The sequence below is a fragment of the Caretta caretta genome, chromosome 10, assembly GCF_965140235.1.
Source record: "Caretta caretta isolate rCarCar2 chromosome 10, rCarCar1.hap1, whole genome shotgun sequence".
In the NCBI taxonomy this organism is placed as follows: Eukaryota; Metazoa; Chordata; order Testudines; family Cheloniidae; genus Caretta; species Caretta caretta.
This window is the reverse complement of record NC_134215.1, coordinates 12,429,553-12,442,748: the sequence shown is the minus strand read 5'-3', so window position 1 is coordinate 12,442,748 and position 13,196 is coordinate 12,429,553. Positions and strand designations below refer to the sequence as shown.

General features: G+C 50.7%; 1 protein-coding gene across 6 annotated transcripts in view; it reads left to right on the top strand.

The window, feature by feature from the left end:
- The window catches only part of ELFN1 (extracellular leucine rich repeat and fibronectin type III domain containing 1), a 178,473-nt gene extending 171,284 nt beyond the window's left edge, over positions 1-7,189 (top strand). For 4 of the 6 annotated variants that reach the window (XM_075132676.1, XM_048866306.2, XM_048866307.2 and 1 more), the window contains one exon: positions 3,667-7,189. In XM_075132676.1, the coding sequence (XP_074988777.1) occupies positions 4,138-6,528 (2,391 nt within the window). In that variant the 5' untranslated portion in view covers positions 3,667-4,137 and the 3' untranslated portion in view covers positions 6,529-7,189. Of the gene's footprint in view, positions 1-1,710; positions 1,835-2,032; positions 2,161-3,666 lie in introns of those variants that run through there. The other 2 variants (XM_048866309.2, XM_048866310.2) reach the window with 2 other exon arrangements.
- Positions 7,190-13,196: the final 6,007 nt, after the last annotated feature.

Sequence of the window (13,196 nt, the reverse complement as noted above, 5' to 3'; positions counted from 1 at the left end):
GGCAGCAGGAGCTCCAGGAGGTATTGCATCTCAGGGAGGTCCCAGCACACGGGGTTGGGAGGTGGGGTGGCATGCACTGCCATGGCTGGGGGGAGGGTGCACTTCTCACACCATTTTCAGAGTGACTTGCTCCCCAGGGAACAAGTGAGCGATCTCTGAACAGGGGAAAGGGAGGAGCTGCGGTTGTGGCTGGCAGCTGTCCATAAATGGAGTGGAGAAGGCTCTTAGGCCAGCAGAACTCTAACCACATGAGTAAGCAAAAAATCTAAGCCTAGTCAGCCAATCGGCTTGTAAAGCACGTCGAGAGCTTTTGGGTGAAAGGGGCCATATACAGGGTAAAAAACATCAGTCATGACTTCCAACCCCAACTTAACTTGCCTGGCCCTACTGAGAACAAGCTGTGAGCTTCTCTTCTGAGTTTGCTTTGTATCCGGAGAGGCTGCAAAGGGGAGGGGCTTCAGGGCAGGAGATGGACTCAGAGAGGAAGCCCAGAGCCCACATGGCTTGTGAACAGAGATTACATTCAGTGGCATGTGTTTACAACGTGAGCTCCAGATGAGCACTCCCCATCTTCTCATCGAGGGTTCCAAGTGCTTTAATTCAGCCTCCTACCATCCTGTGAACAAGGGAAGTAGTTTCATTGTCCTCATTTTATTGAAGAAGAAACTGAGGCCAGGAAAGGTTAATTGACTTGCCCAAGCCACAAGGGATACAGTGGCATATCTGAGAGTATCATCTACGTGACTCTCAGACCTGGGCTGTAGTCATTAGCCTCTGGCTCCTTCCATTAGCGAAGGGAGGATGTAAGGTGTTTGAGGCTAATCACGGAAACACCCGAGGGCAGAATTCCTTTTCCATTCCATGCTGCGTCCAAGGCCTAGTCTACACTAGAAGATGGTTGCTGGCATAGGTATACTGGCAAACTCTTCAGCTTATAATGCCATGTCCCAAACAAAATAAGCTATACCAGAAAAAGCACCTTTTTTGCTAGTTTAACTGCATCCACTCTAGGGCTTTCGCTGGTATAGAAATGTTATAAAAAACTCCCCTGACATTACTAGACAGACAAAAGTTTCTTGGATAGACCTGGCCTATATATGGGACAATTTGGTCAGTAACGTTTGGCTTTCTCCAAAGACATTATCAACGTCTCTCCAGTTGGGGGGACTTGTGGCTGGATATTCCACTCTCACAAACAGCTGAAGTTAGAGCAGATTTTGTTATTCATGTAATGTAAAACAAACGGTTCCATTTTGGGATATTCATTGTTCGCTATTCAGTAAGGACCAATAAACTGTTTCACTGCTCATTATTACTGGCCTGTTTACCAGGCTATAGTGTGTGACTGGCTAACAGGGTCCTCAGCTTTGAAAAACGTTCTGTTTCATATTCTGTGAGTCTGAGATGGAAAATAAGGGCCAGATTTCAGCGGAACTGCTTGCAGCATGAGGTCCTGCTCAATGGGAGGCGGCAGAATCTAGCCTGAAATTCCCACTGTTGCCATGTTTCATACGACTCATTGACCTGCCCCACCCAGCACAGAGTCACGTAGCTACCCCAGTGCTGGGCGGGAGGTGGGAAAACAGACTGGATTAATTAGAAGTGCACGTTAATGGGCAACAACTCCACTGCCGGACAAGTCCTAGGGAGTAACAGCAGCTTAATTTTTCAATCTGTTATTTCCTAGTATCTGGGAAAGGTCTGGTCCAAGCAGCATGCAGCTACCCTGGGAAGAAGACAACTTCTGTGTGCTTTCCCATGGAACCAGGTTCTACCCCGCACGGATGAAATTGGGGTCTGAAAGCCAGTCAACTTGCTGGTTTCTTTTCCACTTGTGAGTTATGAACCAGTTTGTTGGCTGCTTTCAAATGATCCAGATGTCATTTCCTAACACCTGGGAGCAGAGGACCTGGGCTGTAGGCTAGCTTTCGTGAGAGCTCTACCAGAATGCTGGGTGGGAGTATAATAAGTGAGCAAATGAAATTCGGGGAGCGTGTCTGTTCCTAGGAACAACCACCTATGTGTTCTGCAGAGCCCTTGGTGAAAGAGAGAGACCCTCTCCTGGACCCACCTTCCCTCCCACGTGGTTCTCAAGATATTTCACTGTGTGGAGTTTCAGGAAGTGCTTCACGAGCCACTGGGGGGTTCCCAGACAGCAGCGTGAGTACTAGTGTTCTAGCTGGCAAATATTCACAGCAAGCCTTGACCCCACTCTGAGCCCTGGGCCCACCCAACCTGGTTCCAGATTTGCTAAATTTTGCAAATGTCACAGAAGAAAGCTCACAGGAGATAAATTCACAAACTACCACCCCTATTAAGGCCCAGGACACCCCACTATTTACCAATGATAGCTTCACCAGGTCCTGATAGATTCTGCTCTTCATCCTACTGTTTCCTGGGATGGAGAACTTCCAGACATGGCTTCGGCCCCCGCAAATCTCAAGGGTCTGCTAGGTGGGCCAGGAAGCAGCTTTCTCACCCAAAGATTGGCAGTAAAAGGAAAGCCACTTTCTCCCTCAAGAGCAGTAAGCTTAGAGGCAGTTTGTGCCCCATAAGGCACAGCATGCTAGCTAGTAAGTCCTTCAGGGGTACAGCTGGTTTCAAAATGGGATTTTTTCCACTGAAAATGTCAACTTTTTGTTCAAAAGACAAAACCTAAATGTTTTTGGCCAAAATCTGTCAGAAACTGAACAAATGTTCAAATTTCCATTTTCCAAGGAAACATCATTCTTGGAGGAAAGCAGAGACACTTTCTGCAAACATTTTCCTTTACTCAAAAACCCAGAAAACGTTTCAATGGAAAATGTTAAACAATCCTACTCAGAACTCTGTAGCAAAAGTTAACTAGGAATTCGGAGGTTTTTCTTAGTACTGTGACGTTACCAGGGTCCTCAGAGGGTTCCCTGTCCACTCTCCTGAGTCTAACAGGGAAGCTGCCTGCCCCTGGCCTTACAGCAGAGACATCTATAGTGGGCGAGGAAGGGTCTCTTTTTGCCCTTTGTATATGGGTTAGGCTACTAAAAGACTGGGGGAGTGACCACGTGGAATTTCCTCCACTCCTGACACTGAACATCCAAGGGAGGAGATACTGGAGACAGCAAAACGGGGAGGAGGGTTGGAAGTCACCCCCACAAAGACAAATATGATGGGGAGTGGTGAGGATCAAGATAGTGGGGGGGCTCGTATGTTCCCTGGAAACAAACATATCCTGGAGTTACCACCCAAGTTCCTAGAAACAGCTTAGGATTCCAGTGCTGGGTTTTATCCTAAGTACCAAGCGGCTACAGGCACAGTTAGAAAGACGCAGAATTTGAAAGAAGTCTCAACCTGCATCCAATTAGTGGGTGAAATGCTGCCATAACTGAGGTCACAAAGGCCAGGATGTGGATGGCTAACTACCAGCTTTGTGCACACAGATGTCACGTCATTAGATATCTAAATTCCAGTGCCCAAAATTAACTGCAGGCTCAATTATGTGTGACCCCACCCCAAATAAATAAATAATGGAAGCCAGGTTAAAAAACCTGGTGCCTAGTGCTAATGGAAAAGCAGGACATGGAAAGCCAGTCCCATCGCTGCCCCAGAAGCTGCTGCAGTGTGACAAATGCTCTTAAACATTATTTTGTCTCGCTTTTGTGTTTTTGGTTTTGTTTGGTTTTTTTGCAGGTGAGTCCATTGACCAGACAAGGGCACTGAGGGGACGGACAGACAGATGCACGGAGAGGCAGATGGAGAAGAAGCCCAGTGCCAACCTGGAGATGGGCAGCAAAAAGAAAACAAGGAGAGGTACTGTAGAAAGTGAAAGAAAAGCCTGTCTCTAAACCCCCTTCCAAGTACCTACCCAGCCCTGAGTGACTTCAGCAGAAGCCCGACAAGATGCCAGAAGGGCCAATGACATAGGATCGCCCCCCATAAGCCTGTGGTGGTGGCACCTTGTGGGTGGTCACTGGGCAACTTGGACAACGAGGTTCTCCTTTTCCTTGGGACACTTCCCACTGGATCCAAACCATGAGGAGAAGGGAGAGAAAAGCAAAGGTGCCCAAGGAACTTTAACCCAAGGCTTCCCTGCTCTCCGACCCAGCACCCCTCCCCACTTCCAGCAGATAAGGGAACTCCTTCTCCGCGTTGCCCTTCCAGATGGCAGGACGTCAGTGGGCAGTGACGTCAGCGCTGTGTGTGTGCGTGGCGGCTGTCTCTCTGCTGCACACAGGCGGGGTGCGGGCAGACTGCTGGCTGATCGAGGGCGACAAGGGCTTTGTTTGGCTGGCTATCTGCAGCCAGAACCAACCCCCCTATGAGTCCATCCCTCAGCAAATCAACAGCACAATTGTGGATTTGCGACTGAACGACAACAAGATCAAAAGTGTGCAGTTCTCCTCACTCAGCCGCTTCGGTAACCTGACATACCTCAACTTGACGAAGAACGAAATCTCCTATATCGAGGATGGTGCCTTCTCCGGACAGTTTAACCTCCAGGTGCTGCAGCTTGGCTACAACCGCCTGAGGAACCTGACCGAGGGAATCCTCCGGGGCCTAGGAAAGCTGGAGTACCTCTACCTCCAGGCTAACCTCATTGAGGCAGTCACCCCCAATGCCTTCTGGGAGTGCCCCAACATAGTGAACATTGACCTGTCCATGAACAGGATCCAGAGACTGGACAGCAACACCTTTAGGGGCCTGAACAAACTCTCTGTCTGTGAACTCTACAGCAACCCCTTCTATTGCTCCTGTGAACTCCTAGGCTTCCTGCAATGGCTGGAAGGCTTCACCAACATGACACGCACCTATGACCGCATGCAGTGCGACTCCCCGCCAGACTACACTGGCTACTTCTTGCTAGGCCAAGGCCGGACCAGTTACCGCAATGCTCTGGGCATGCTCTCCACCCTCTGCACTGGCAGCTCCTACACCATGATACCTCGCTTTATCCCACCCAGGTACCAAGTGACCACAGCTCCGTCAGAAAGCCCATGCTCTGAGGAAGAATGTTTCTCTGGGGACGGCACGACACCCCAGGTCTCCCTCCACACGCCCGTGGGTGAGACGGAGATGCGCCCCAACATCCGAGTGAAGCATCTCACCCACAACTCGGCCACGCTGACGGTGCAGATCCCGTATCCGTTCAGCAAGATGTACATCCTGGCGCAGTACGAGAACGGCTTCTCTTCCGTCGTCACCAAGCTGAAGAAACAGAAGGAGGACATTGAGCTGACTAACCTTGTAGCACAAAAAGACTACACCTACTGTGTGGTCTCCCTCCACCACGTCTTAAGGTACAACCACACTTGCCTCACCCTCTCCCCAAACAAAATGAGCAGAGAGGACCCAGTGCCCACTCCCTCCACTGCCACTCACTATATCATGACGATCCTGGGCTGCCTGTTCGGCATGGTAATTGTCCTGGGGGTGGTGTACTATTGCCTCCGTAAGAGGCGTCAGCAAGAGGAGAAGCACAAGAAGGCAGCTGGCAGCATGAAGAAGACCATCATCGAGCTAAAGTATGGGCCAGAGATGGAGACAACCAGTATCACTCAGCTGTCCCAGGGGCAGATGCTGGGTGGGGAGACCGTGACCCGCATCCCCTACTTGCCCTCCGCTGGGGAAGTCGAGCAGTACAAGTTGATAGACAGCAGCGAGACCCCCAAGGCCACCAAGGGCAACTACATGGAAGTGCGAACAGGGGAGCAGCCTGAAAGAAGAGAGTGTGAGCTCTCCATGCCGCCTGACAGCCAGAGCTCCGTGGCTGAGATCTCCACCATCACAAAGGAGGTGGACAAGGTGAACCAGATCATCAACAACTGCATTGATGCCTTGAAATCAGAGTCCACCTCCTTCCAGGGGGTGAAATCAGGGGCGATTTCCACTGCTGAGCCTCAGCTGGTACTCTTATCGGAACAGATCTCTGGCAAACATGGCTTCCTGTCCCCCGTGTACAAGGAAAGTTACAGCCACCCGCTGCAGAGACATCACAGCATGGAGGCAGCTCCCAAACGCTCCAGCACTTCCTCCAGCGGCTCCATACGGAGCCCCAGATCCTTCCGCTCTGAGGGCTCCGGCCACAAGTCAGAAGCCAAGTACATTGAGAAGACATCCCCAACCGCAGACACCATCCTCACTGTGACACCGGCGGCGGCCATTCTGCGAGCAGAGGCAGAGAAGATCCGACAGTACAGCGAACATCGGCACTCTTACCCGGGCTCACACCAGGGGGAGCAGCACGACAGCATGGGTGGGCGTAAGCCCTCCATTCTGGAACCTTTGACCAGACCCCGCCCCAGAGACCTGGCCTACTCTCAGCTCTCTCCCCAGTATCACAACCTGAGCTACAGCTCCAGCCCAGAGTACACATGCAAACCCTCGCACAGCATCTGGGAACGCTTCAAACTCAACCGGAAGCGGCACAAAGACGAGGAGGAATATATGGCCGCTGGCCACGCCCTGCGCAAAAAGGTCCAGTTTGCCAAAGACGAGGATCTTCACGACATCCTAGACTACTGGAAAGGTGTGTCTGCCCAGCACAAGTCCTGAGTCCTCACGCAGCTCGTGACTTAACACTAACTGGACCAAAAGAAACCCGCAGCAGCTATTTTTATCCAGACTGTCTTTCAAACAAACCAACCAACCAACCATAAATTATGAGAAAAATCTATAATTAGTCTATATAATATATGAGAGAGCAAGAGATTACAAAAGATCTCATGTTTATGAACACAAAGACTCTTAAAAAAACAAACCTGTGGAGTGAAAAAAAAGTTTTTGTTTTGTTTTTTTAAAAAAAGAAAAAATATAAAAAGGGGTGGAGGTTGGGCAGCGATTTGAGGTCTGGAGTATTCCAATGTTGCATCGCATGATTCCCTATTCCGTGATTTTGTGGATTCTTTGTGTACAGTTTGTCTTCTTCTTTCTCCTTCCCTTCCAAACAAAACAAAAAAAACCAAAAAGAGACCAGAAGGAGAAAGTTCCTTTGGGCTTTTTGCAAATGGAGTCTTCCAGCTTAGACTTTCATCCAGTCGAAGGCTCATTCATGTGTTTATTCACTGGGAGGTTTTACCACATGTTGCATTGTAAACCGAAGTTGTCCTACTGTACAGAGAAAATTTCTATATTTGCAATGTTTGCTGTATAACAAGAAAGAGAGAGAAAAAATAAGATTACATCTACTAAATATATATATATATATATATATTCACCTGTTTGTACCAGGTTTTAATCATGGAGTTTAGACAAAGAGGGTGGATTGGATTTGGAGGGTGTTTTTGTTTGTTTGTTGGGGGGGGGTTGATGCTGGTGTGGGATTTTGGAGGGTGGGAATTGGTTTTTTTGTTTGTTTTGTTTTTTTTTCCCTCCAGTGAATGTCTGTGTCTCGAGTTCTGATTGGTTCCAAGTGCACTCCGAAAAAAGGCACATTCTAATAGAAAACCAGCGTCCCTCTCGTTATTCCATTCAAGGGATGGGAGCCTGCCTCCTCTGGGAGCTGGGAAGGGGACCGGAGTGGAGGGTGCAACTGACCAGTCACCATTTGATTGCCAAATAAACACAGCAGTCTCTCTCTCTCTAGCTGGATGTATTTAGAAGGCAGTGGAAATTCTGAACATAAAAGGGAACCTATCTCTGTGGGAAGGGGCAAAGGTAGCCAAAAGGTTAGGGTAAGGCTAAGTCATTGGTACTAGAGTATAGCTTGTTTTTTTTTTTTTTTAAGCCAGAAGGAACTATGACACCATCTACTCTGATCTCCTACATAATACACAGGCCAGACGATCTCACCCAGTGATTCCCGCATCCAGCCCATAGCTTGATGGACCCAGAGCATGTTTTAGCATAGCCAGCTACTGGCCCATCCCAGAGATATGGGCCCTGTCCCCTGCTACTGGCCCTCCTGCAGCCTGCGAGTTGTGGTGGAATGATCCTGCCCTGGGTGATGGTGAAACACGCCTCCTGCATGTCGACAGCATAGGAGAAGGCAGCGGCAGGAATGACTTATCTGCTATTCCCTAGCGAGAGTGTACTGCATAGTTAATGGATGGCAGCGATTACTGTGAATGAGTCAGCCTGCCTCACCCCCATGCTCTGTAGTGTAGTCATCCGTGCTTCTGAGGGTGGAAGTGAATGGTCTCCCCATCTCCTCCTCCACGAGAGATGCAGTCAGGTGGTGGGTTTTCCCCCCGTATGAATGAAAAGGTGCTCAACATTCAGGGCCTGCTCCTGTGCCTAGTGAAAGCGACTCCAAAATTCCCAGGATCAGGCCCTCAGACCCGCACACCCCTTAACCACCTCAGCTCTGCCTCTTACATTTTTTGCCATTCCAGCTGCACAAGATAGCTCCAACGGGTATTGGCGTCTCAGTCTTGCCTAGGGTAGCTAAACTGAAAGGACGTGAATGGGAAGGGCAATCCATGGGACGTCCCAGCCCTGCCCACCCCCATGAGGCAGTACTGGCTGTTTGAGGGCAATAGACAGCCCTCTCTTCTCCAGAGCTCTGTGCCGCACAGAGGGCAGCATCCCAGGCGAGATCAGCGAGGAGAGCACCTCTGTGGTGTCTCTGGGGCAGCGGTGAAAGAGGTGAAAGTCTCTCACATGGCTTTGGAAGGGCACTATCACATGCTGAAGAGCAGCTGAATTTGGCAGCATCAGCATTAGGGACATCAATGGCATTAGCAAGACGACGACGTGTGGTCTAGTACAGAGCCTGGAGGCAAGAGCCCCGGCGTCTATGCCCAGCTCCGACGCTGACCTTGGGGAAGTCCCTTAGACTGTGTCTACTCTGCAGCTGGGCAGACAGACTCATGATAGTGGGACTAAAGCGAGCAGGCTAAGAATGTGGATATTGTGGCACTGGGAGAGCCTCAGGCTAGCTACCAAGCTCAGACCCAGGCTTAGGGTGGGCTTGAGCACGAGTGGCTCGCTTGAGCACCCACTGGGGCCGCACCATCCACCCAGCTATTTTTAGTGCACTAGCATGAGCTTCACCGGTACTTTCCAGCTCCATGGGCTGGGCGGCTTGCTCCCCGCTGCAGTGTAGACACACCCTGCAGTGTAGACGCGGCCACTCATTTTTCACTGCCCCACTTGAGGCACCTTGGGGCTCATTTTTGAGTTGCTGAGCAGGAGCCGTAGATTCATAGCAGCTCTAAAAAGTCAGGGTCTCAGTGTCTCTGGTTGAGCTTGCAAATAGTAAGTCGCTCCAAAGCAGCAGTCAATTTTGCAAATTTGGGCCTGAATAACAGCTCTGAGCCTCAGTTTCCCTAGGTCTAAAATGAGGCTGCACTATTCCCTACTTGGTGGGGGGCATGTGTTGAGACTCAGTTCATAAATGGGTGTAATACCCTTTGAGAAACTCAGCGGGAATGAGTTGCAGCAGGGCAAACTAGCCCTGAGACAATGGCCAGGTGGAAATTAAAGCACCAGTGGCCCTTCGCAGGAGACAGCCTGTCTGTCAACCAGCCATTGCTCTCACATAAAACAGGTGCCAAGGGCCCAAGTGATTGTATCAGGGCTTCTCTGCACACGTATCTAACCCGCGTGTGTCCAATAAGCCAAGACCTACATTAACAATCTCTCTTCAGCCCCAAGAAAACCTTCAAGAGACAGAGCTCACCACGTCTAGCTTGGATCTTGGGACACTGTGACAGGTACTACTGCTGAGGCTTAAGCCCATGTGCAGGGCTGATGGAGAAGTCCCTGTTGTCAGGATGGGGCTGAGTTGGAAGGGAAAAGCAGCCCCTGAGTGTAAATTCAGACTCACACTAACTCATGGGGAAGGAGTTCTGCCCTTTATAGGAGAATAGCAGTGGATACTCTCAGGATCTTTCATGGTGACAAGCGTGGGGGACAGAATGTGACATGCATGATACAAAACATGGCTAGTACTCTCTCTCCGGTCCTCTTGTGGGTGCAAGTCCCACACCAAGTACTGGGCTCATACCTGACACTGATATTTCAGTGGAGAACAAGTTTGTACGGCATGGAGGCACCATGCTTCAAATGAGACATGAACACAAGCGTGTCATCTCTTGGGCATGCCTGAGGTAGTAACTCCGGAACTCTGTCCAATGTGCCCTCTGTCAATACAACAGCTTCTACAGATGATGGTTGCATGATGAGCTCTTTCTGAGGGTATAGCTACACTACAGGGCCCATAGCAACATAGCTGCAGCACCGTAGCTGTGCTGGCATCACCCCATAGTGTAGACACAGCCTACACGATGGAAGAGGTTTTTTCCCATCAGCTTAGGACCACCACCTCCCCAGATGGCAGTAGCTAGGTTGACAGAAGCATTCTTCCATTGCTCTAGCTGTGCCTACACTTGTGGTTAGGTCGGCATAGCTACCTTGGTTGGGTGGTGGGTGGCTATTTCACATCGCCGACTGAAGTAGCTAAGTCAACCTAAATTTAAAGTGTAGACCAGGCGTAAGCCTATAATGGCCATCGCATTTGCTGACACAGTCACTGTCCTGTGGCCACGCGACTTTGAGAAGGCCTGCGTATGGCATCCAACGCAAAGCCCCCTGTGTTCTATTCTCAATGTGTGTCGAGCTACCATTGTCGATTCACCTTCGAGGAGGACATTTTGCCCAACCTGGCAGGCACTAGGGCCCAGGAACAGGCTGTGTCGTATTGTCTTATTTCAGTATTTCAGAGTGATTTTGACAGACGTTCTTGCAAAAGGTTATGTTTGTTCAGAAAGTGAGTTGAGTGAGGCAGACACAGAGCAGGCTGAGAAGTGCATGAGTTCATTCCCCGTGGTTATTTCTGTAGACAACAAGCCATTAACGGGGTTTCATTATAAAAGACAGACAATTTCCCCAGGAAAATAGTCACACAGCATAAATAAAGGCAGGTTTCATCAGCTCCTCAAAGTGCCCCAGAGCCTCTCCCAGGCACACAGCTTCCAGGACCTGCATCTTATTCACCTGTCACAGAGGTGAGCCCTGGGGGTAGGACAGGGAAATGCACCCACCCACTGAATCCCATCCCTAGCTCCAACCCTTTTTCCCATGGTAGCAAATAATCATCCCTTGGTTTAGTACTGACGACTAAGCGAGTTCGTCACCCAAGTTCCAGCCCTTTTCACATCTACGTAGGGCCTCCTGGAGAATTGGGACTGCGGAGGAATCCATCAACAATAGAGACACTGATCGAGGGCAGGGCACCCTTGGCCTGCTTGCAGCGTCTCCTAAGGTGCATGGATTTCGGGCATTCAGGCACGGGGGAGTTTATAATAGACTCAGTTGGCCCTAGGAGCTCAAGGTGAGTTGTGACTATGGGGCAAGGAAGGGAGCACTGCCTAAAGGTATGTGCTGTCTTCATGCCACAGCCCAAGTCAAGGAGTTGTAGCTAGCCAGGCAGTTGCACAAGGCAGGAAACGCTATGAAGCCAAGGCTCCGCAGCGGCCAGGGTGTAGTCAATGTAGGTCAGATGCCAGCGCCAGTGAGCGCACGCTGGTGCCCTGCACCCTGGCACTCTGTGTATAGCAGGCCTTGGCACAGTCTGACGGCTCCTCACAGCCCAGTCTCTAGTTCTAGCCAGTGCGTGAGGGGCTCAAAGACTCTGGGGTCAAGGAGAAAGCCCCACATTGCACTGTCCCCAGTCCCTATAGCGTAGCATAGGGCTTACAAATGAAGGGGCCACTTCTCTCTTTTGGGCCTGAGCAAAAGCAAAGCTACACTCCCCAAAACCCAGCCCCAACACAAGCACTGGTGTCCCCCCCAGAGCCCAGTCTTCAGCACAAAGGTCTGAGTCCCACATTCCAGGCCCTGGCCACAGTGTTAAGGCATGTGCCCCATAGTCTGTTCCCTGCCCATAGTGTAAGCATATGTCCCATATTCCACTCCCTGGCCGGTAGCATAGGTGCAGTCCATATTCCAGTTTCTGGTGGTAGACAATATGCATGCGCCATCTCCTTGTTCTTTGCACAGCTGAGACGCCACTAGCAGAAATGCTTTCCTCAAACCCTGGTGCACTTCCCCACCACTGCAGCGGGTGGGTCTATCCATAAGCCAGTCCCCCTGCCAAGCAAGACGCTAGATCCCGGTCCATGGTGCAAGCCTGCTCCACGGTCCTTGCGATCGTTCATTTTACTTGCTTTTCTTTCACCCCAAAGCACAAGGTGTCTCAGAGACAGACTGACCCAACTGGAAACAGGGGACTCCAGCTAAAAGCCCCCCTCTCCTCACTTGACCTTCATCCTCCCCTAGGACAATGAAGGGTGAGGTTCAGAGTGAAAGAGCAGTGCCCCGGGGTAGTAACCCAAACTAGTTCTCATGCACTTCCAACCATACAGCCTCAGCAGGGCTTGAGAGTCCACAGCAAACGCACAAGATGAAGGTCCAGGATCCTGGAACCTCTCACTAAGGCTTTTCCTGAGCAAGTTTTAATACACAAGGGAACACAGAGCCTGGAGCCTCCATGCTGCAGGGGCTGTGATGGGATAAAAGCCACCCAAGGTTTGTGGCCCTGTGAGCAATCCTTCCTGTCAGTCTCCCAGAGGAATCCCACGGCCTTCAGGGACCAAGACCTGGCAAGAAACGTACGAGGGATTCACAGAGAGGAGAGGCAGCTGAAACCAGCCAGAAGACAAGCATCCTACTCTCCAACTGCACACAGGAGAGCTCTACCTAGCTGTCCCGCCCCAGCCACAGAAAGTCCAGGCCCCAGCCCATTCTTAGAATGGAGACAGAGGTCAGGGTCCCTCCATGGACCAATGAGGAGGCAGATCTGCCTGGTTCTCTGCCCAGCCCCAGAGAACAACACAGAAGCACGGATGGCCTTGTGATTAAGGCACTGGGCTGGGACCCAGGAGATCTGGGCTCTGTTTGCAGTGTTACCTGTATGACCAAAGGCAAATCACTCGCTGGCCTGATTTTCAGAAGTGCTGACCACCCACAAGTCCAGCTGAAGTCAGTGGGAGCCCTGGCTACTCCTTTCTGGCCTTGGAATTTATGAATCCTTTGCTAGTCTCTGTAGCCCAGATCCTCAAAGATAGGTAGCCCCCTCCTATTGAAATTGATGGGAGTTAGGCACCTAAATGCCTGTGCGGATCTGGGCCGGTGTGCCTCTATGGCCTATCTGTACAATGGAGCTAGGACCACACTCTTACCTCCCAGAGCCGCAGGAAACACAAATCCAATCTGCTGGAAGTAGCACTCAGATGCGACAGTGTTAGGAGCCATACAAACTGCCAGCAACTGTGATGGTT